The sequence below is a fragment of the Scheffersomyces stipitis genome, chromosome 2 (assembly GCF_000209165.1).
Source record: "Scheffersomyces stipitis CBS 6054 chromosome 2, complete sequence".
Lineage (NCBI taxonomy): Eukaryota > Fungi > Ascomycota > Pichiomycetes > Serinales > Debaryomycetaceae > Scheffersomyces > Scheffersomyces stipitis.
The window spans coordinates 2,063,986-2,083,801 of NC_009042.1; the positions used below are offsets into that span (position 1 = coordinate 2,063,986).

General features: G+C 40.2%; 6 protein-coding genes across 6 annotated transcripts; 2 read left to right on the forward strand and 4 right to left on the reverse strand. All coding sequences in view use genetic code 12, as the record gives it.

Annotated features, from left to right (window-relative positions):
* Nucleotides 1–7,151: 7,151 nt before the first annotated feature.
* PICST_82184 (predicted protein) lies at nucleotides 7,152–9,527 on the reverse strand (the record flags this gene model as incomplete). The annotated part of the gene is made up of 2 exons (XM_001383125.1): nucleotides 7,152–8,847; nucleotides 8,935–9,527. Coding segments are annotated over 2 exons (2,289 nt in total), but the record flags the coding sequence as incomplete, so codon positions are not given.
* A 767-nt stretch (nucleotides 9,528–10,294) lies between these two features.
* On the reverse strand, nucleotides 10,295–11,323 carry OAC1 (Mitochondrial oxaloacetate carrier protein; the record flags this gene model as incomplete). The annotated part of the gene is made up of 1 exon (XM_001383126.1): nucleotides 10,295–11,323. The coding sequence occupies one exon, from the start codon at nucleotides 11,321–11,323 to the stop codon at nucleotides 10,295–10,297; it is 1,029 nt and encodes a 342-aa protein (XP_001383163.2).
* Nucleotides 11,324–12,325: 1,002 nt separating this feature from the next.
* On the forward strand, nucleotides 12,326–15,531 carry PICST_76282 (predicted protein). Its single transcript, XM_001382588.1, has one exon. The coding sequence runs from the start codon at nucleotides 12,351–12,353 to the stop codon at nucleotides 15,489–15,491; it is 3,141 nt and encodes a 1,046-aa protein (XP_001382625.2). The 5' UTR covers nucleotides 12,326–12,350; the 3' UTR covers nucleotides 15,492–15,531.
* Nucleotides 15,532–15,739: 208 nt separating this feature from the next.
* Nucleotides 15,740–15,952, reverse strand: PICST_55631 (mitochondrial 54S ribosomal protein YmL39; the record flags this gene model as incomplete). Its single annotated transcript, XM_001383127.1, has 1 exon — nucleotides 15,740–15,952. The coding sequence occupies one exon, from the start codon at nucleotides 15,950–15,952 to the stop codon at nucleotides 15,740–15,742; it is 213 nt and encodes a 70-aa protein (XP_001383164.1).
* A 589-nt stretch (nucleotides 15,953–16,541) lies between these two features.
* Nucleotides 16,542–17,379, forward strand: PICST_65279 (predicted protein; the record flags this gene model as incomplete). Its single annotated transcript, XM_001382589.1, has 1 exon — nucleotides 16,542–17,379. The coding sequence occupies one exon, from the start codon at nucleotides 16,542–16,544 to the stop codon at nucleotides 17,187–17,189; it is 648 nt and encodes a 215-aa protein (XP_001382626.1). The 3' UTR covers nucleotides 17,190–17,379.
* A 17-nt stretch (nucleotides 17,380–17,396) lies between these two features.
* Nucleotides 17,397–19,679, reverse strand: PICST_30152 (predicted protein; the record flags this gene model as incomplete). Its single annotated transcript, XM_001383128.1, has 1 exon — nucleotides 17,397–19,679. The coding sequence occupies one exon, from the start codon at nucleotides 19,677–19,679 to the stop codon at nucleotides 17,397–17,399; it is 2,283 nt and encodes a 760-aa protein (XP_001383165.2).
* Nucleotides 19,680–19,816: the final 137 nt, after the last annotated feature.

Sequence of the window (19,816 nt, forward strand, 5' to 3'; positions counted from 1 at the left end):
ATGGTGGTCGTACTAGTAGTCTTACATTTGGCGTTGGTAGTCGCTAATGCAATGTAAATGGTCAACGTTGGTTGGTTTGTAGTTATAGAACCAGTGCTTCTGACATCTGTGTTCAAAGTTCCGCAGGATGTAATAGTAGTGGTTTTGCCTGGTTTACATTTTGGATCAAGACTACGTAACAAAACAAGCGTGGTAACAGTTTCTTGTCCTACTGTAGTTGGAACAGCTGTGGTGACTGCACTATTTAAAGTTCCACATGATGTTACAGTGACCGTTCCGGGAGTAATACAATCTGGATGGCCTTTTGATAAAATCGAAACAATAGTAGCAGTAGGTTGCCCAAATGTAGTTGTTAATGTGGTAGCCAGATTCTCCGCCGCACTTCCACATGTAAACTCAACAGTAGTAGCACCAGCAGTACAGTCTGGATGGCCTTTCGATAAAGTCGAAACAATAGTAGCAGTAGCTTGCCCAAATGTAGTTGTTAATGTGGTAGCCAGATTCTCCGCCGCACTTCCACATGTAAACTCAACAGTAGTAGCACCAGCAGTACAGTCTGGATGGCCTTTCGATAAAGTCGAAACAATAGTAGCAGTAGCTTGCCCAAATGTAGTTGTTAATGTGGTAGCCAGATTCTCCGCCGCACTTCCACATGTAAACTCAACAGTAGTAGCACCAGCAGTACAGTCTGGATGGCCTTTTGATAAAGTCGAAACAATAGTAGCAGTAGCTTGCCCAAATGTAGTTGTTAATGTGGTAGCCAGATTCTCCGCCGCACTTCCACATGTAAACTCAACAGTAGTAGCACCAGCAGTACAGTCTGGATGGCCTTTCGATAAAGTCGAAACAATAGTAGCAGTAGCTTGCCCAAATGTAGTTGTTAATGTGGTAGCCAGATTCTCCGCCGCACTTCCACATGTAAACTCAACAGTAGTAGCACCAGCAGTACAGTCTGGATGGCCTTTTGATAAAGTCGAAACAATAGTAGCAGTAGGTTGCCCAAATGTAGTTGTTAATGTGGTAGCCAGATTCTCCGCCGCACTTCCACATGTAAACTCAACAGTAGTAGCACCAGCAGTACAGTCTGGATGGCCTTTCGATAAAGTCGAAACAATAGTAGCAGTAGCTTGCCCAAATGTAGTTGTTAATGTGGTAGCCAGATTCTCCGCCGCACTTCCACATGTAAACTCAACAGTAGTAGCACCAGCAGTACAGTCTGGATGGCCTTTTGATAAAGTCGAAACAATAGTAGCAGTAGGTTGCCCAAATGTAGTTGTTAATGTGGTAGCCAGATTCTCCGCCGCACTTCCACATGTAAACTCAACAGTAGTAGCACCAGCAGTACAGTCTGGATGGCCTTTCGATAAAGTCGAAACAATAGTAGCAGTAGCTTGCCCAAATGTAGTTGTTAATGTGGTAGCCAGATTCTCCGCCGCACTTCCACATGTAAACTCAACAGTAGTAGCACCAGCAGTACAGTCTGGATGGCCTTTTGATAAAGTCGAAACAATAGTAGCAGTAGCTTGCCCAAATGTAGTTGTTAATGTGGTAGCCAGATTCTCCGCCGCACTTCCACATGTAAACTCAACAGTAGTAGCACCAGCAGTACAGTCTGGATGGCCTTTTGATAAAGTCGAAACAATAGTAGCAGTAGCTTGCCCAAATGTAGTTGTTAATGTGGTAGCCAGATTCTCCGCCGCACTTCCACATGTAAACTCAACAGTAGTAGCACCAGCAGTACAGTCTGGATGGCCTTTTGATAAAGTCGAAACAATAGTAGCAGTAGCTTGCCCAAATGTAGTTGTTAATGTGGTAGCCAGATTCTCCGCCGCACTTCCACATGTAAACTCAACAGTAGTAGCACCAGCAGTACAGTCTGGATGGCCTTTTGATAAAGTCGAAACAATAGTAGCAGTAGCTTGCCCAAATGTAGTTGTTAATGTGGTAGCCAGATTCTCCGCCGCACTTCCACATGTAAACTCAACAGTAGTAGCACCAGCAGTACAGTCTGGATGGCCTTTTGATAAAGTCGAAACAATAGTAGCAGTAGCTTGCCCAAATGTAGTTGTTAATGTGGTAGCCAGATTCTCCGCCGCACTTCCACATGTAAACTCAACAGTAGTAGCACCAGCAGTACAGTCTGGATGGCCTTTCGATAAATTCGAAACAATAGTAGCAGTAGGTTGCCCAAATGTAGTTGGTAATGTTGTGACTTGGTTTTCTGCAGCAGTACCACAAGAAGTCTGAGTGACAGTTGTTGAAGCCTTACAATTGGAATTATTAATTGCTAACGCGACATAAACTGTGGCAGTTGGTTGATTTGGCGTTATAGAACCGGTGCTAGTTACAGCGACATTCAAACTACCACATGATGTGGTATGAATGGTACTGGCAGGTTTACACTTGACATCATTCGATTTCAATCCAACATAAACGGTTGCTGTTTGTTGGCCATGACTAGTAGTAAGAGTTGTAGTAACGGCATTATAGGAACTTCCACATGTGGTAATAGTAGTGGTAGTACTAGCCTTACAATACGTGTGGGACCTGCCCAACGACACGCTGACTGTAGCAGTTTGTTGACCGAAAGAAGTACTAAGAGTAGTGGGAACGGCATTAGCATTATTCGCGCTTCCACACGAAGATATGGTAGTTGTGGTTGAAGCATAACAATTGGTATTTGTAGTTGCCAACAAGACAACAACCGTAGCAGTTTTTTGACCAAAAGTCGTGGTCAGTGTGATAGTCTCCGCACTATCCGTACTTCCGCAGCTCGTCTTATAGACAGTAGTACTAGCCTTGCAACTGGGATTGGCACTCGGTAACTGAATATAAAGTGTAGCAGTTCCTTGGCCTGGAGTTATAGATCCAGTGCTTGATGCAGTGGTAGCCAAACTACCACATATTGTACTAGTAACAGTTTTGGAAGGGCGACACAAGAAGTTGTTCGACGCCAATGACAGAATAGAAGTGACAGTTTGCTGACCCGGGGTGGTGGGAAGAACTGTTACTGAAGCTGTGTTGGCTGTTCCACAAACAGTGATTACAGTAGTTTTTAGAGGGGCCGCGCTTATGGCAGCCGCCATATACAAGACCACCAGGTAGAGCAATACGATCAACATATTGCGCGTCTGGTTTTTTCAAATTGGTGCAAACGGTCCTGTGCAACAGGTTTCTATTAATGGCTACACCAACTTCTATTGATGGCTCTTTTTCTGGGGGGACACCATATATATATTAAATCAAAGTAGAATGACTACTTAGTGGTACTGGTCTCAGCCTGAAAATATTGCTAAGGGTTTGGTTTCAACAAGGTAATAGTAGAGCCTATTTTTGCTCCTCCCGTATTATCTTTGAAAAATAATCCTTCTCAAGGCTATTGGATTTGTGAAGTCTAATGACTAACGAGACCACATTGAATTCTATCCTATCCTTGCAGCAAAGGAGTCAGTCCCAAGTGTTATTATCAAAAAATATTGTATCCCCTTGTGACCTACTCTGTCGAATCCATTCGTAACCATCGGCCATCTTCACGGCATTACAATAATTAATTTCTAATTTTTGGTTTATTATCTGTTATCCAATTTGAAGAAGCAAGTTCCGGCGGTTCTACAAGCATGAGAGGCTAGCCAAAAGGGGCCAACTAGGAGATCATTGATTTCCCACTTTCTATACCAGTTACGAAACTAGGTGTCACTTTGCCAATTTGGATACTCGATAAGTAAGTAAAGTAATGTCAGCCATATTGTGGACAATGTATTTTGCGGATCAGGGGAATCTTACAGCTTTGAATTGTTCTAGGTGGCTTTAGCAAAATGAACAGTATAGACTAGCTCATGATATTAAATAAACCTACGAGCTGCGAAAAATGTTAAGTTTTCCGTTGTACAGGTCAAGAAAATATCTGCAAGATGAGCTGCATAAATTTTATAAATTAGCCTAGCTTACGAGCAGTCTAACACAAGCCTTTTAAGGACAGCAACCCATTTCTTTGAGAACAATACAGACCAAGACCTTTTACACTTGATATAGATCCAACAATGGACTATGTGAAGTACTTCTTGTTTGGCTGCCATCTATAAGTTTAGAGTAATCAATGCAACAAAGCTTATCAGCAACATGTATCAGGATCAGAATTGTCACACGCGATTCCTTACGTCTACAAACATTTGATCATTGAGCTGTCCATATTATATCTCCCCTATATTAGGCTATGACAAAGTAGACTGATCCCAATCTTGCAGTAATATAATAAAAGGTGCCCCGTCTGGCCCCAATGTACACACGGCGGATAGTAATGGCCGCCGCCTCGGCCAAATCAACTTCGTTAATAATTTCCAAGAAATATCTTATGAAGTCGTGTAGTTTTTAGTTCCCATCTTATTGAAAGAAGTGCCGGGAAAGGAACGGTCGAGAATTCCAATCTTCAGACCCCCTCACTTATATCTCGTTTCGACATTGCATCTGCTGTTGTAACTTAGATCATGCATCCTGCCCCGTAAAGACAATTTTCTCAGATAATACACGCCATCCATGTCATTGCGATGTGCAGATGCAAAAAAAACCCAAATATTATACTTTCGCAATGAAGTCGAAAAAAAATATCCTACATCATTAAGATCCATATTTAAGTATGATTACTTTGTCTCGAGTATTTTTAGCATCGTCTGACGCGTGATGATCGGCACCTCGTCGTTTGCTTAATTGAATACATGCATGAACCTTACGTCTTCGCTCTGATCTTTTTGTTTGGAAATCGACGATCTGCATAACAGCCACTGTCGGTTTCTTGCTCGCTAGTACAAGCATGCGCTCTTGACAACCAAATATCTTTTCCTTTAATTGGAAAAACTTCAGGCCTCCATTTCTGTGTCTATTTCTATTTCAGGTAGACTTTTTCCTTTAGAATGAGGACAGCTGTATGTTTTCTAATTATTTTATGAAATGCTTCGATAAATCGACCATCACGATATGAATTACAAATAGCAGCCATAATAATCCTAAAATCTAAAATTTATTGTATTGCTACTATAATATCCTCAAAGAATTTGCACTTATGGGAAATATTTCTATCCAATAGTTAGTAGCAATTTAGTGTGCAAGTGTTCTGGGTTGAACTTCGTGTTAACAAATTTCCGTTTGGTCTTAATAAGCGAATTTTATTTTCCGACCATAGTATTTTTGTTAGAAGCAGTAAATATACTACTACACATTTCTGCTATTCTAGTATTGGTATGAAATTTGTAATTCTTTGGTCAACTATGACTTCATGTATAGGAACCTTTATCGAGTATTCCTACCCCAGACTATTCAAAGTTCATCATTGTGTAACCATTTATCATGCAAGTCTTCGCCATTGGGGATTGGGATTGAAGTTGTAACTGGCAAGTGGAATCACATGAATCAAGTTGGCATCTTGAATAGGATCTCTTGCGCCAGGCGCCAGGCTCTCCTTTAAGCATAGTAAATTAGCACGCTGGCTTTATTCTCGTTCAATGTTTCTTAACTCAGTGTACTACCAATGAGAGTGTTATTTTTCAGAATTATTCATCTTGGCCAATTACATCCCCATTGGCTATACCGTACTGGAAACTTTCTGTAAACCTAGATGCACGTTCTAGAAGCCGTTTGTGTGTTGCAAATTAACGTATTTCGGAAATGGTGATATTGACTTTATTAGAAGGCTTGGAGAACGTATACGATTGGATTTAATTCTCGTCGCCATTATGAAGGTAAGATGGTCAGATTTAAGTTTCCTTGAATTTTAGGAGGTAAATACGAAGGTCGATAATGATGCTCAAATTCGTAAATTGAGATCCTATAGTAATATTAGAAGTGCATTATACATCACATAATTCTGCAATAAGTACACCTAGTCGTAAACTTTCCCATTCAAAATAAATTTACACCTTATGGATATTATTATGTAATTAATTCCTGTATGCTATAAATGCATATTTAAACCCCATATACCGGTTCGCATAATATTTTTCTCCAGACCTCTAATATACCTGGGGGTGTAGGTATTTTCGACTAGTGGCCAACCAGAAAATTCGATAAATACGTGCGACACCTTGCGTTGCTGTACTTATTCCATGCATTTCAGAATTGTGATTGAGTGGTTCTCTCTGCTGTATCTAGTGCATAAAATTCATACCTTTGTATTCCGATATTCCTCTCCACAAATCGAGAAAAGTGGTTTGCCACATTCCTTATTCAGAATTCACTGAAAAGATTGGAACCCAATTTTGGTAAGATTTTCGACATCGGGTAATAAATATTGCCAATCCACATTGAGCCGCTACCAATAAATCTGTTATTTTTAAATGAGTGCTACAAATCTGAAAAAAATATCAATCTGCAATATTAGTGTTTTGGGGCATCGGCCATATCCCTAGTTGTCCATAACGCGAAGTTATATTATTGAAAACAAGTTATTTCTATCCATATATGTGTGTGTGGATATATTCTAGCTTCTCCTGTGAGACAGTAATGTAGTTCTAGCAGAGTAAAAGACATTTGTGGTATTCAACTGGTGTATAGATATGGCAAATTTCTCCGACTGATGATATATATCACATAGATAATAGTACTACTTTTGTTTGAAGAAGTCATGGATACAAGTTTTCGCTTGCTATTCTTGGGATTCGACAATGATTTAACTCAATGCTCACAATTAATGTCAGATTTGATAGCTAATAGGCAATATAGTTTTCACTGACAGTACAGCAGATAACTTCGAATGTGTCCTTTTAATTGCTTAGTAAATCAAATCATGCAAGGTTTTCGATATTTGAAGACTACATTCATTCTGAAACTCTTCCCAGTTGCAAAATAAATCAATTTGCAACACTAAGGGTACAGGAGGATACGACGGCTCGAAACAACAGCAGTCATTTCTTCTCCAAACCTGAGCAGATGTTGAACCAATTCATAAACGTTGAAGTATGGAAGGTCGATGCATAAAAATCAAATACTCTAAGATTATATTCTGGAATAAATAATTATGACAGATCATTTAACTGTTCATGTTCTTGCTCCTGTTGACTATCTTGATCATCAGTGACATGGGTTAAATCGGATCTTTCCTCAAAGTTCTGTTCGTTTCCTACCTCGGCATTAGTCTGTTGAGTTGGAGCAGATGCAACGTTGCTTGTAGTTGTGCTGGAGGTACTTGGTATACACCAGTTTCTGTGACAATGCCATGCTCTCATCTGGCACTCGCGAGAACAATATTTTGTTCTCTTGCATCTTCTGCACTTCAGAAACTCTCGTGGATATTTTTCCCATCTACCGCATTCCAAATTACCGCATTGTCTAACACCGCCTCTCAATTCGTTGCGTCTACATGAATTTCTCATGATGACACCAGACCAATAGTACATGTCCGTTCCGGACAAGAATGTAAACTTTTCAACAATAGGAAACAAGTTGACCTTTTTATATTCAATGAGCGAGTCATCTTGATCTTCGTTACTTTCATCAATATCAAAGTGTTCGTAATCGTCATAATTCCATTTCTTAGTCAAGAAATCTTTTGTTTCATTCCTCTTTTTGATAATTGAATTCACTAAATTCTTACTTTCGATATCAATAAACTTGTTCATCTTCTCGTTGATTTGAAACAACGAAATTTCTCTTTCCAAATCGTCTACTATCGACTCGCTATGAATTATGGAGTCATATAACTTACTCAAATAGTCGGAGTTATTAATAACATCACTTGTCAAATGATTCAAATCAGAACTATTTTCCAAGTTAGAATTGGAGTTTGATAAACCAGCTCCATTTTTATCTGAATCGTTACCTAGTGAATCCTCTTCTTCCTCATCCTCTTCATCATCGACTTCTTCGCTTTCCTCTTCGTCTTCGATTTCAGCTGCCACAGTTAATCTTGATTCGTCGTGTTTATTGCACAACTCGAATTTGTCTTCTTCCAAGATGAAATTATCATCATGTATCGTATTGATATCATTCAACATCTGTGGGGAGTTTGATGCAGATGGCTCAAACCTTTCCAAATAAGTAGTCTTACTCGTACGGGATTTTGGAGTAATGGTAGGTCTCGACTTTATTGCCAAATTCTTTTTTAACTTCAATTTCATTTGCTTTTCCAAATACAACTTCAATTGTTTATCTCTTATACTCATGTCAATTACCAAATGGGTATTTTGGAGCACGTCCTTTAAGTAAGGATATTTCGAGATGTATGCCAAGAGCTGTAACGACCAGACAATATCATCATCGCGCGGAATAACAACTCCAGTTTCCGTGAAATTTCTCACCGCTATCTTCGAGCTGATCAAGTTTTTGTTGGTTTCACAGTCTTGCAAGTACAAGTCCGACAAGAACTGCAAGTTGTTGTCCATCTGATAGTCACAATCATCAAAGAACCTATCATCCAAAATTTCAGTATCTTTTTCGTCTCTCAACTTTTTGATGATATTAACGATAATGAATCTTCTTCTTATGTCGTTATTGATGGTATTAGTCTTTGCGCTATTGGGAGACCTAGATAGTTGGCCAGGATTGTAGCTTGGAGCAAATGTATTCAATCTGATTAACTTAAACAACTGATCAACAGTTAAATTGTCGTAATCATCGCTGGTCAAACTATTTGTGTGGCTTGTGTTGAAATAAGAAGGGTATGGATTGTTACTTGATATCAGAGTCGCCTCTATGGCCGCCGTAGCAAGATGAATCGGGATTTGCAAGTTGCTCACATCAAATGCAGGTGAGTTTCTTATCTGACCGGGTGCTGTATTCTGATTCTGTTCTAAGAACAGAGTCCGGTGTGCAGTCGTTGTGGCTGTAGCTCTAGTAGCAAAGTCTGTATCAGTGTTGGATCTACCAACTATCCCTGTCAAATCCTCCTCCTGGGCTCCTATGAAAGCCTGCTGAGGAGGGTTTGGTCTAGGATTCTGCACGCCAAACGGTTGGTGCTGGTTGGCTATGGTGTCTGTTGACGGCTGGAATTGAACAGGAGATTGGGTCATCGAAGGCTGTTGCCCGTTGGTACCAGAGCCTGCCTGTTGGCCGTGGAATGGAGACTGTAGCATCAGCAGCTGTTGAGGCTGCTGTCTAGAGTTGGCATGGATGAATGTTCTTTCGTGAAGCGATAGATAGTTGTCCAAAACCGTAGCGATGATGGGCAAGATTCCTGCCTTGACCACTTTCTGTCTAATTTTCTCGGTTCCTCTTGTGGCCACGAGAACAAGACACTGAAACGCAAGCGTCCATTTCCAGGCAGTCAAGAGCTTTCTTTCGCTGTTGAAGATGTTGTCTACGACGTTGAACGTAGAGTTGTGGCACTCGTGCAAAATTTCAATCAATCTTTCTATTCCCCCGTCGATGGAAAGGGTTTCTCTAACTTTGGCCAGTGATGACACCAAGTAGGTTAAATAGTTCAACGAGTTGACCAACGGCTTGTCCGATGTAACATCCAAAGCTCGGCGGTCGTACAAGCTCGTGGTTATGGTTACTGCCGCCTTGTTGGTCGACGTCGACTTGTAGTTTGAATCGCGCATTTTTTATAATGTGAACTGAACGGGAATAAACAAAGTAAAGTCAATGAAGATGAAAACGAATGGAAAAAAACACTTAATGCAAATGATACTATTCGAAATATATGAAACCGATTTGAAAGATGCAGAGCGGAGATGATGTTGATGACAACTTGATTATGGTTAATCTGAGAGAAGCACGTAGGAAGACACTTCGTACTTGTAGTAAGGTCTTGGTTTATCTTGCACTCGGCTCCAACTAGGAGAATATCAATCGTGAATTTTTAATCTTAATCCAGTAGTTGTTCGTCCTGGAGATGGCTTTGGCTCGTTGCCTGTGGTGGGGGAGTTTTGAGCGGGAAAAACGTACAATACCCTTATATGTGGAGACACTGGATATCCGGCGTCTGGAGTTTGGTTCCGAGTGTGAGTGTGAACTTAGATGAGCTATTTGGGAGGATAGAGGATTGATATTGAGATTACTAAAACGATAAAAAAATTGCCACTTGTGTGCACGGCTCTTTATGCAGGTATGAGGGTGCAAATATAAGTGAAGATATACAGAGTGATACTGCATGTACAGACTACAGATGGAGATATAATGATATCTTTGAAATTGTAGCATAGCATCATTTATTAGTAGTTACTATTCCACAACCCAATATAATGTATATGCCTTGTCTAGTCTATGTCCAGTGTATATCTAATCTATATCTAGTCTATGTAATAAATAGTATTCCATGAAATAGTATTTAGGCTAATCACAGAAATGAAGTGATGCAAATGAATATCTAGGCAAATAACCTTGTTTCAACCTTAACCATTACCTTCATGCATTGTTCCATGAACATCAACGTCAAGATGGAATGAGGCCCTATACGGAAGAGCTGGGCCCAGAAACCCTTGTACAAAGCTGAGGGACCTTCCGTTCTGATAGTCTTTTGGAAACAGTCAATGGGACCCTTATATAAGTTCCCCTTCTGGTTGTACACTCTTGTGAGAATAACGTCCCATGGGTTCATGACGATGGCAACCCCAAGTCCAGCCATGGATGAAGACATGAAGTGGAGTCCCAACGAGTGTTCCTCCGCGAGTTGGTTGTTCAATAGAAAGTTCTTGGTCAAATTGTACACTGGGAGTTGGGCTGCTGAACCAGCACCGGTTCTGAGAATGGCAGCATCTACACCTCTATACAAGCCCCTGACCCCTTCAGCACTGTAAATCTTGGACAAACCATCCCAGGCTCCTTTATAATAAGTCTGTTGGCCAATATGGTGCGCAGCCTCTGAGGTGGTGGATTTGGAATATGATTGCATTCTTGTCTTAATCAAGAAGAATGGAGAGGCCAAAACGGCTCCAGCAGAACCAGATACGAACCCAGCAGCAACGTTGATAAGTAAATTCTGGGGAATTTTCTCGTTTTCTGAAAAAGTGGAGGGCGACAAATATTTCGTAATGATATATCTACTTGGTTCGTAGAGTCCAATTCTGCACCCATTTAACCCCAATTGGTAGTAGTAACCACACATAAGTCCTTGCTGCAACCCTCGGATACCTTCATTTCTGTAGATAATTCCAAAGGCCTGGAATGGGTTCTTGTACAAGATAACGGCATCCTTAGCACTTTTGGCAAGTTCTCCCTGAAGCTGCATTCTGGTCTTGATCAACTCGATGGGATTGGTAAAAGTCACAGCTCCACAAGCAGCTAAACCTCCAGCTATGAAGCCCCCGAGAGTTGAGACTTTCTCGGAGTCATTCTTGTGTACAGGCACATGTATTACCTTAGCTTGCAACACTATCTCGTCTTGTATCAGGGTCATTTTGGAGTTGTGCTATAGATAAATCACACTGGAAAAGTTAATTACCGTAGATCGTAAATTTTTCTTAGGCAGCGGTTTAGGAGCTGGACCGGCCCGCGTGCGACGGAAATATCATATCACGTGATATATCAAGATTTTGCTAAACTGGCGGTATGGATCTTGTTGGTCTTGGTTGTGATTGCAGCAAAGCTCCAGATATTGAGGTTTGGATTTTAAGTAGCGCATCGGATGTTCACTGTTGCGGTATGGATTTTAATACGATTTATTTATGGCTAAATTTTCGACAACGCGCTGAATTGTTCTCTGAAAAGTGTCTAACAAACCAGTTATATGTGAGCAAACATAAATTCAAGTATCGTAGGATTTAGAATTTTTTGCTAGTATCAATTGACTAATTATTGATGGTGTTGATTCTGGCTATTCATTGATGTTAATAAAGTGATACTGTGAATTTTTTTCTAAGTCGAAGCGTTTTTCGCAGTAATCTTAGAAACTGGCTTAAAGTATACTATTGTAATAGCAGATTCTTCAAGATAAGTACAATATTGTAAAAGTTTTCAGATCTATGAACAGCATGGATTGAATAGACTTCTCTGATCAGAGGTATCACCACAATCAAGTGGTTTATCTTGTCTATTGCTCTTATTTATTTCAGTAACTAATGACTTGCATTCTTCACTAGGTAGTGGTAGTATAGAAATGAGAATGAATCTACAGCCAAATATGTATATACTCTAAGCAACTCAACGTATCTCACATGTGATAAGAGCCGACTTTATATATACCAATACATTTACTATATAAAAGTCTTGCCATAAGTATCTGCCATTGCCAAGTATTCTCACTTAAACATAAAACCGTCTGGCCCAACACTGCTCACTAATAATTAGAATTCGCAGTCGCACTTTAAAAAAAGGATCTGAGTTGCAACTTTCCAACTTCAAATCTTGCCTTTCAGCATTTTTCAAATCTTTTCCACTTCATATATACTATTGTTTCATTCCATATTTAGCAGCCGCAAACCATTATGTTAGCCGCTCGTTCCCGAAGCATAGTCAACGCAGCAAGACGGAGCTTTGCTACGGCAGCTTCTCCCTCTGCAGCAACTTCCGCCATTCTCTCCAAATACCCCATTGGCCTCAACCTCTATGGGTTTGTCATAGACAATGTTCAGCCCATTCCTGAGTTTTCGCTTGTGGCTGTCCATCTAAAGCATGAAAGAAGCGGAGCAGCACACCTTCACTTGGACTCACCTACAGATAATAATAACGTGTTTCTGATTGCGTTCAAAACCAATCCTCCAGATGCTACTGGTGTACCTCATATCTTGGAACATACCACCTTGTGTGGTTCGTATAAGTACCCTGTACGAGACCCATTCTTCAAGATGACAAACAGGTCGCTTTCCAACTTCATGAATGCCATGACTGGCCACGACTTCACCTTCTATCCGTTTGCCACGACTAACGCAAAGGACTTTGACAACTTGATGGATGTCTATCTTTCATCGGTATTCGAGCCTCTTTTGTCATACAATGATTTCATCCAAGAAGGATGGAGGTTGGAAAATGAGGATATAAATGACCCTGAGAGCAAGCTCGAATTGAAGGGGGTAGTATACAACGAGATGAAGGGCCAGAATTCCAACACGTCGTACTACTTCTACATCAAGTTCTTGGAATCCATATATCCTTCTTTAAACAATGCTGGTGGGGATCCAGCAAAAATCCCTGACTTGCAGTACGAAGACTTAGTCGATTTCCACCACAGAAATTACCATCCTTCCAATGCCAGAACTTTCACGTATGGTAATTTGCCGTTGATGAACCATTTGAAACATTTGAGCGACTACTTCCAGACGTTTGGCGTCCGTCCTCAATCCAAGGATTTGAAATTGCCAATCTTCTCCAACACGACTTCGCCATCGTCAACCACCGTTGTCAAGGTTCCTGGTCCTGTAGATACCATGTCGTCGAAACCAGCTGAACAACAGTACAAGGCTTCGATCACATGGAACTTAGGAAATGCTCTCGAAGAAGCCAACCAGTACGAGTTGTTCAAATGGAAAATCTTGAGTTCTCTTCTCTGTGACGGCCATAATGCTCCATTTTATCAAGAGCTTATTGAAACTGAGTTTGGTGATGACTTTTCAGCAAACTCAGGAATAGATGCCACGACTGCTTTGATATCGTTCACTATTGGGTTGAACAATTTGACTGTAGAAAAAGTTGGCCAGTTGGAATCCAAAGTGTTGGATATTATTAGAAACAAGGTGCTACCCGAGTTCGAAAATCCGGAAAGCTCCTACAAAACTAGAATTGAAGCTATTTTGCATCAGATAGAATTGAACTTGAAAAAACATAAGCCAGATTTCGGTTTGAGCTTGTTGAATGTGATCGTTCCTACATGGGTGAATGGCTTGGACCCAATCAAATCGTTAAGGGTTGAACCGATTTTGAACCAGTTCAAGTCTGACTTTGAGTGCAAGGGATTACTTGTTTTCAAGGAACTCCTTGATAGTTCAATTTTGAATCCACAATGTGAAAAGTTCTCGTTTGTCATGGAACCCCAGAATGAATTCAACAAGAATTTAACCACAGTTGAAGCTGAGAGAGTAAAGACGATGGTACAAAGCTTATCTGAAGAAGATAAAAAGATTATAAACGAAAGAGGCCAAGAGCTAGCTAGAAAACAGACAGAAGAACAGGACGGAGAAGTATTGCCTACTTTGACCATTAAGGATATACCAGAGAAGGGAGATTTCCATCCACTTTTGTACTCGCAAATTGGCTCCAATACATTGCAAAAGAGAATTGTAGATACAAATGGTTTGGTGTACACTGCTGCTTTAAAGAATATCAAATATTTGCCAAAGGAGTACTATAAATACCTTTCTTTGTTCAGTTCCTGTCTCACCAATTTAGCAGGGACTTCTCATACATCCGTTACCGATCTTGAGACTAAGATAAGCAGATTGACAGGTGGTATCTCCTTTAGCCACAGAATATCAACCAATCCCTATGATATCAGAGAAGTTGACTTGTACTTTCAGATGTCGGGAATGGCTCTAAAAGAGAACTCTGAACATATCTACAACTTGTGGCATGAAGTTCTTACTGATACGCAATTTGATTCCAATGACGAATTGGTCGTTGACAAGTTATTCACTTTAATCAAGAATATGAGCCAGAACCAGCTAAATGTAATAGCAGACAGGGGTCATTCATATGCGAGTGGATATTCCAATGCCAAGTTGACTCCTGCTAGGTATATTTCTGATATTACCTCAGGAATTAGCCAAGTGGAATTTATAATGGAGTTAAATTCAAATATCGAAAAGAAGGGTAAGCAGTATCTTGCTGACGAAATTTTGCCAATTTTAAAGGAAATCCAGTTATTAATCATTGACAATGCCAAGGGCGAATTCAAGTATAGATTGGTAGGTGACAAGGACATTATTGGAGAGAATGAGAAGTTGGTACAAGAATTTAACGACAAAATTTCACATTTCAGCAACACTTCTAGTCAAGGAAATGCGTCTGAATTGAAGAATTTGGTCAATGCTTTCAATAACAACAATTTGGGAATAAATGCAAACCAAAATACCTTGCTTAACTTACCTTTTCAAGTCAGCTATGCTTCTCTCGGGAAACTTGGTGCAGAGTATGCTTGCAAAGATGGAGCTAGTTTACAGATATTGGCCCAGTTATACACTTTCAAGCATTTGCACTCTGTAATTAGAGAATCTAATGGAGCTTATGGTGGAGGCTTGCTTTATGATGGATTGGGTGGTACTTTGAACTTCTATTCCTACAGAGATCCTAATCCGTTGAAGTCAGTAGAATCTTTTGAGAAATCGTTTGATTTTGGGCTTCTGGTAAACTGGGAGCCTAAGGACTTGCAAGAAGCCAAATTGAGAATATTCCAGAGTGTTGACGCTCCTACCAATATTGCTAGTCAGGGTTCTACTGAATTTTACGAAGGAATCACAGACGTGATGAGACAGGAAAGAAGAGAGAATTTCTTGAGCGTGAACAACCAGGACTTGACGAACGTCATCCAGAAGTATTTGGTTGACCAGAAGGATAACCTGGTTACAGTTATCGGTGATAACACAACTTTAAATGTTGGAAAGGACTGGACTGTCCAAGAGTTGAATGTTAACTAAACCTGTAAATAGATAATAGACGTTATGTATATATTAATATAAACAGATACTTAGGGTGATGCGTAAGTCGTTAAGACATAGACTGTCTGATATGTACAAGGAAGATTTGTGACGATGGTCACCAATGACAATAATTGAGCGTCATTCGTGAACTTGATGAAAGTCTTACATAAGGAGTAATAAAATTGCCATTTCAAAGAAGTACACTTCAATGAGTTCGATGAATAGTTGAAAAAACCTTCTGTGAATTAACGGTGACTTCTGGAGTAATCCTTAGGAGGTCTTTCAGCGACCCTTCTCTTCTTATCCTCCGTGAACAAACAGTGCCTCTTAGCTCTTGGATCATACAAAATGAGGTTCATTCTTGGAGTTGATCTTGGAATATTGAACCATTTCTCGTACCCGGTCTTGGCAGCCGAGATGAGCTTGACCATGGTATGGGTAGTTTTAGCTCTAGCCATTTTGCTGCTTTGTCGTAGAGGAAATATATGATGCTATTGTCGCTACCATAAGTTAAGTAGAGGTAGAAGTAGAATTAGAGCTGAAATTTTTCAGCTAGAGGTAGACTGCCTGATTGGGAAAGAACGAGCAAAGTGTGAAAATATGAAGAAAGTGATCACATGACCACTGTTTATGTCTCATGTCGCACGACATAGTACGCGTGAAAAATCTTCAACTGGACACGCTAACAAAAATAGCAACTTCTGTGAGGAGATCAGAGCAATTCGATTTCGACGACATATTTGTTTTTATCACTTTGCAAGAGATTGTTTCTTTCAGGTCTACAAAACCAAAATTGCCAATAATTAGATCGGCTTGGGTTGCAGAGTTGATTTCCTCACCGGTTGTAATTGTCACCATTGTTGAATTTCAGTTTCTTGTTTTGGTTCTCACATCTAACCACCACGTAAAAACTTACTCGTGATTTCACGAATCAACCACTGAACTTATTCCCCTGATAACTTCATAGAACTGTTGATTCTCCTTCATTGAATTTGTCATACTCTATTGGAATACATATAACATCCATATCATACTAAATTCGATAACATGAACTACTTTTCCTATTTGTTCATTCTTGTCAACTTCCTCATAGCTTCGACTTCGGCCTTGTTCATGGACTTGCCAGCGCTTCCAAACCCGGAACGTGTGTGTGTGCGTGACTTCGTGCAAGAAGAGCAGTTAGTTGTGGTGAACATCAAGACTGACGGTAGAGTTGGAGATGGTCAGAGATTGGAATTGCAGATTGTCGATTCCATTGGTAATAAGCACAGACATAAGCAAGATGTCGCTGGTACTTACAGAGTTGCTTTCACCAGTCACCACAATGCTGCCTTCGATGTATGCTTCACCAACCACGTAGACAAATCATACAAGGGCCATAACGGTAAGTTCTCTCGTGAAATTGAGTTGGAAATCGAGTCTGGCGCTGCAGCCAGGGACTGGAACGCCATCCAGGCCACTGAAAAATTGAAGCCTATTGAACTTGAGTTACGTAAAGTGCAAGAAATGACAGAAGAAATCGCCACCGAGTTGCAATACTTGAAGAGAAGAGAAGAAAGAATGAGAGACACCAACGAATCCACCAACTCCAGAGTGAAATGGTTTTCCATCCTTGTCATCGTCTCGTTGGTAGGCTTGGGAGGCTGGCAAATTCAATACTTGAGACACTACTTCAAGGTCAAGCATATCATTTAATCGGAGCTTGCAGCCACTGGCTTGAAAATGTTGAATGTATGCTTTTCTGAAAACTGTATCATAGATCCATGTCCGTATTGTGTTATCGCTTAACGAACGATAGGGAGAATGTGAAGATCAGCTCATTCCTCATGATGTGTTCTCCTTTATTACTATTCCTACCTTTACAATATACATACAACATCTAAAATATTTATAATACAACGTCTATAGCGTACCGCCGAATCGATTGTAATGAATGTCGACGAAATTTGCACTGGGATTACATATCTTCAGCTCGGCACTTAGTCCAGGGTCACCACTCTCAAGAGATTGACGAATAAACTTCTGGTATAGCCTAGACCGCAACTCATCAGCAGTTCGACATCGTGTAGAAAACTTATCTTTGATTCTGTGAGAAATAATTTCCAGCTCTTGTAAACGTTCAAAGTGAATATCCAAGAGCCATTCTAGGAGATAATTGACTTTCATCCACAACTGAGTAAAGTCCCCAAAACTGCGATCCGTCTCAGATGCTACCAAAGGCAAGTATATTCTCTCATCATTGATGACTTCCAAGAGCTCTTCGACAACCATGAGCCACCAGGAATCATCATCGTTCTTATCCTCCCACACTTTTCTTTGTATACGGAATCTATCCGGTTCCAATATTGTTGTCAATTCCAATAACATCGTATTGGCCAATTGACCCAACATCAAATACTGGTATTTTCTTGGAATCTGATTAGAATCATCACCCAGAGCCCTGAAAAATTCTATAAGATATCTGAAGTCGACGTCAACGAATTTTCGACTCAATTCTTTCAATAAAATGTTGGAATTGAGATAGGGATCCTCTTCCACATCAGGACCTTCCAGAAAGAACAACGACCAGTAGTACGTCAAACAGATTATTCTGAATCGAATTCTCATTGAGTCGTAATTATCAGAATACACGTAAAATCCCTCTGTGAATGGAGTATTGAAAGTTTCCTTCTTATTGTCGTGTCTGATGAGATCCTTTTCTCTTTCATAGCAAGAAACAGGAAGCTCTTGGCTCTTGATACCCAATCCATTGAATACAAACTCCACGATTCTGTCCCACCAGTCGCTTTGTGATTTGCCAAGTTGGGTCATTAGCAGCAGCAAGAGTATGGAAGGTGACTCTTCTAGTACTTGGAGAACTATATGCTTTCTAGTGCTAGAAAAGAAGGACTTCAAAGGATCCTGTCCTTCCAATAGTTCGCCAACGGGTCCACGTATTAAGCAGTCGATGAAATTGATCTCCAATATTCCCACAATGACCTCCAATAGATCTCGATATGTATTGTAAATGGAATGGTAGGTTGTAGACGAAGAATCGTGCAACAGTGTTTGACATTTTGAAGACCGGTCAGCACAGAAAAACGCCCAGTTCATAAGCTTCCACAAATTGAAATGGGAGTTGGCCCGAGGATTAAGTTTCTTACTGAGAATATCTTCTTCAAACACTTTTAGATTGTGCCATTGGTCAGAAAGAGGAGTGGAGGCTCTCAATGTTGCTCTTGCTCCAGGAGATTTTTTCTTTTTGTAGGATTTAACTCCATTATCGTCAAAACTCAGGAACAAGGCACCAGCATTGTTCATACCTGAGGTTTGAACATCATTAAATATAGTGTTCATGAACCTGTTAGTCGGAGAAATATTGTAGCTTTGGAACCTGTTAATTTCATTTTCTATTTCTGCCGTACTTGAAGATAGTTTCAATTCTTCTTCCTCTTCCGAATCACTGACTTCGCTATCATCATTCTTTTCCATTATCTTAGGCGATGAAGAAGTTTGTGTCGTTTTTATTGTCTTTGGGGATACCTGGAAGAAAGAATCAATTGTATACTGTTTAACAGGCGATTGGGGATCTTTTTGATTATGTCTCTTGATAGAAATTGGCGACGTCAGACTAGGTTTCCGTTTATGAGAAACAGCCTCGCGAACCAAAAAGTCCTTCAAAACCGCAGTTAATCGATCATAGAGTATAGAAGCCAAGGGCAATTGGACAAAGGAGGAATTTGAACCTGCTGCTTGTAGTGACTTCACAACAATCTGGAGGTACTTGTTCAACAACAATACGCTACGATCTCGCAAAGGCGTCTTATGTATGCGCTGAGAGTATTCTTCGTAAAAGGCTCTGATTTGCTGGTTTGTAGTTACCAAGCCATCGATCATTGCCGATGTATGGGTAGAGTTACTGGCTGTACATCTAGAAGCCAAAGTAAATAGAATCCTCAAAATGTTTACGGACGGAATTCTCAAGTTATAGCAAAAGGACTCCAAACCATCGTCAGTATCTCGCAAGAATGACAGTTCCAAGTGGCTCAAGAGATCATCGAGCTGTTTGATGTTGTTAATGTTAATGGTGGAATCTTCAAGTTGCTTGAATTCAGGTATAAATCGATCGATGTATTCAGTCTGACTATCTAGAAACGTTTGGAGAGGGAAAAGCACATGAGGTCGCTGTCGTTCAGCGGTCGTCATTAGGATATATGTCTGGAAGAAATCGTTGGGGCAAAAGCAATGAATAGTTGGAGATTTTGAATTGTATAATTTGCAAGAGTTCGCAATTCTTGCGTTGGGTGCGAATTCTTAAGTACGAAGTTCTTTACTATAAATTT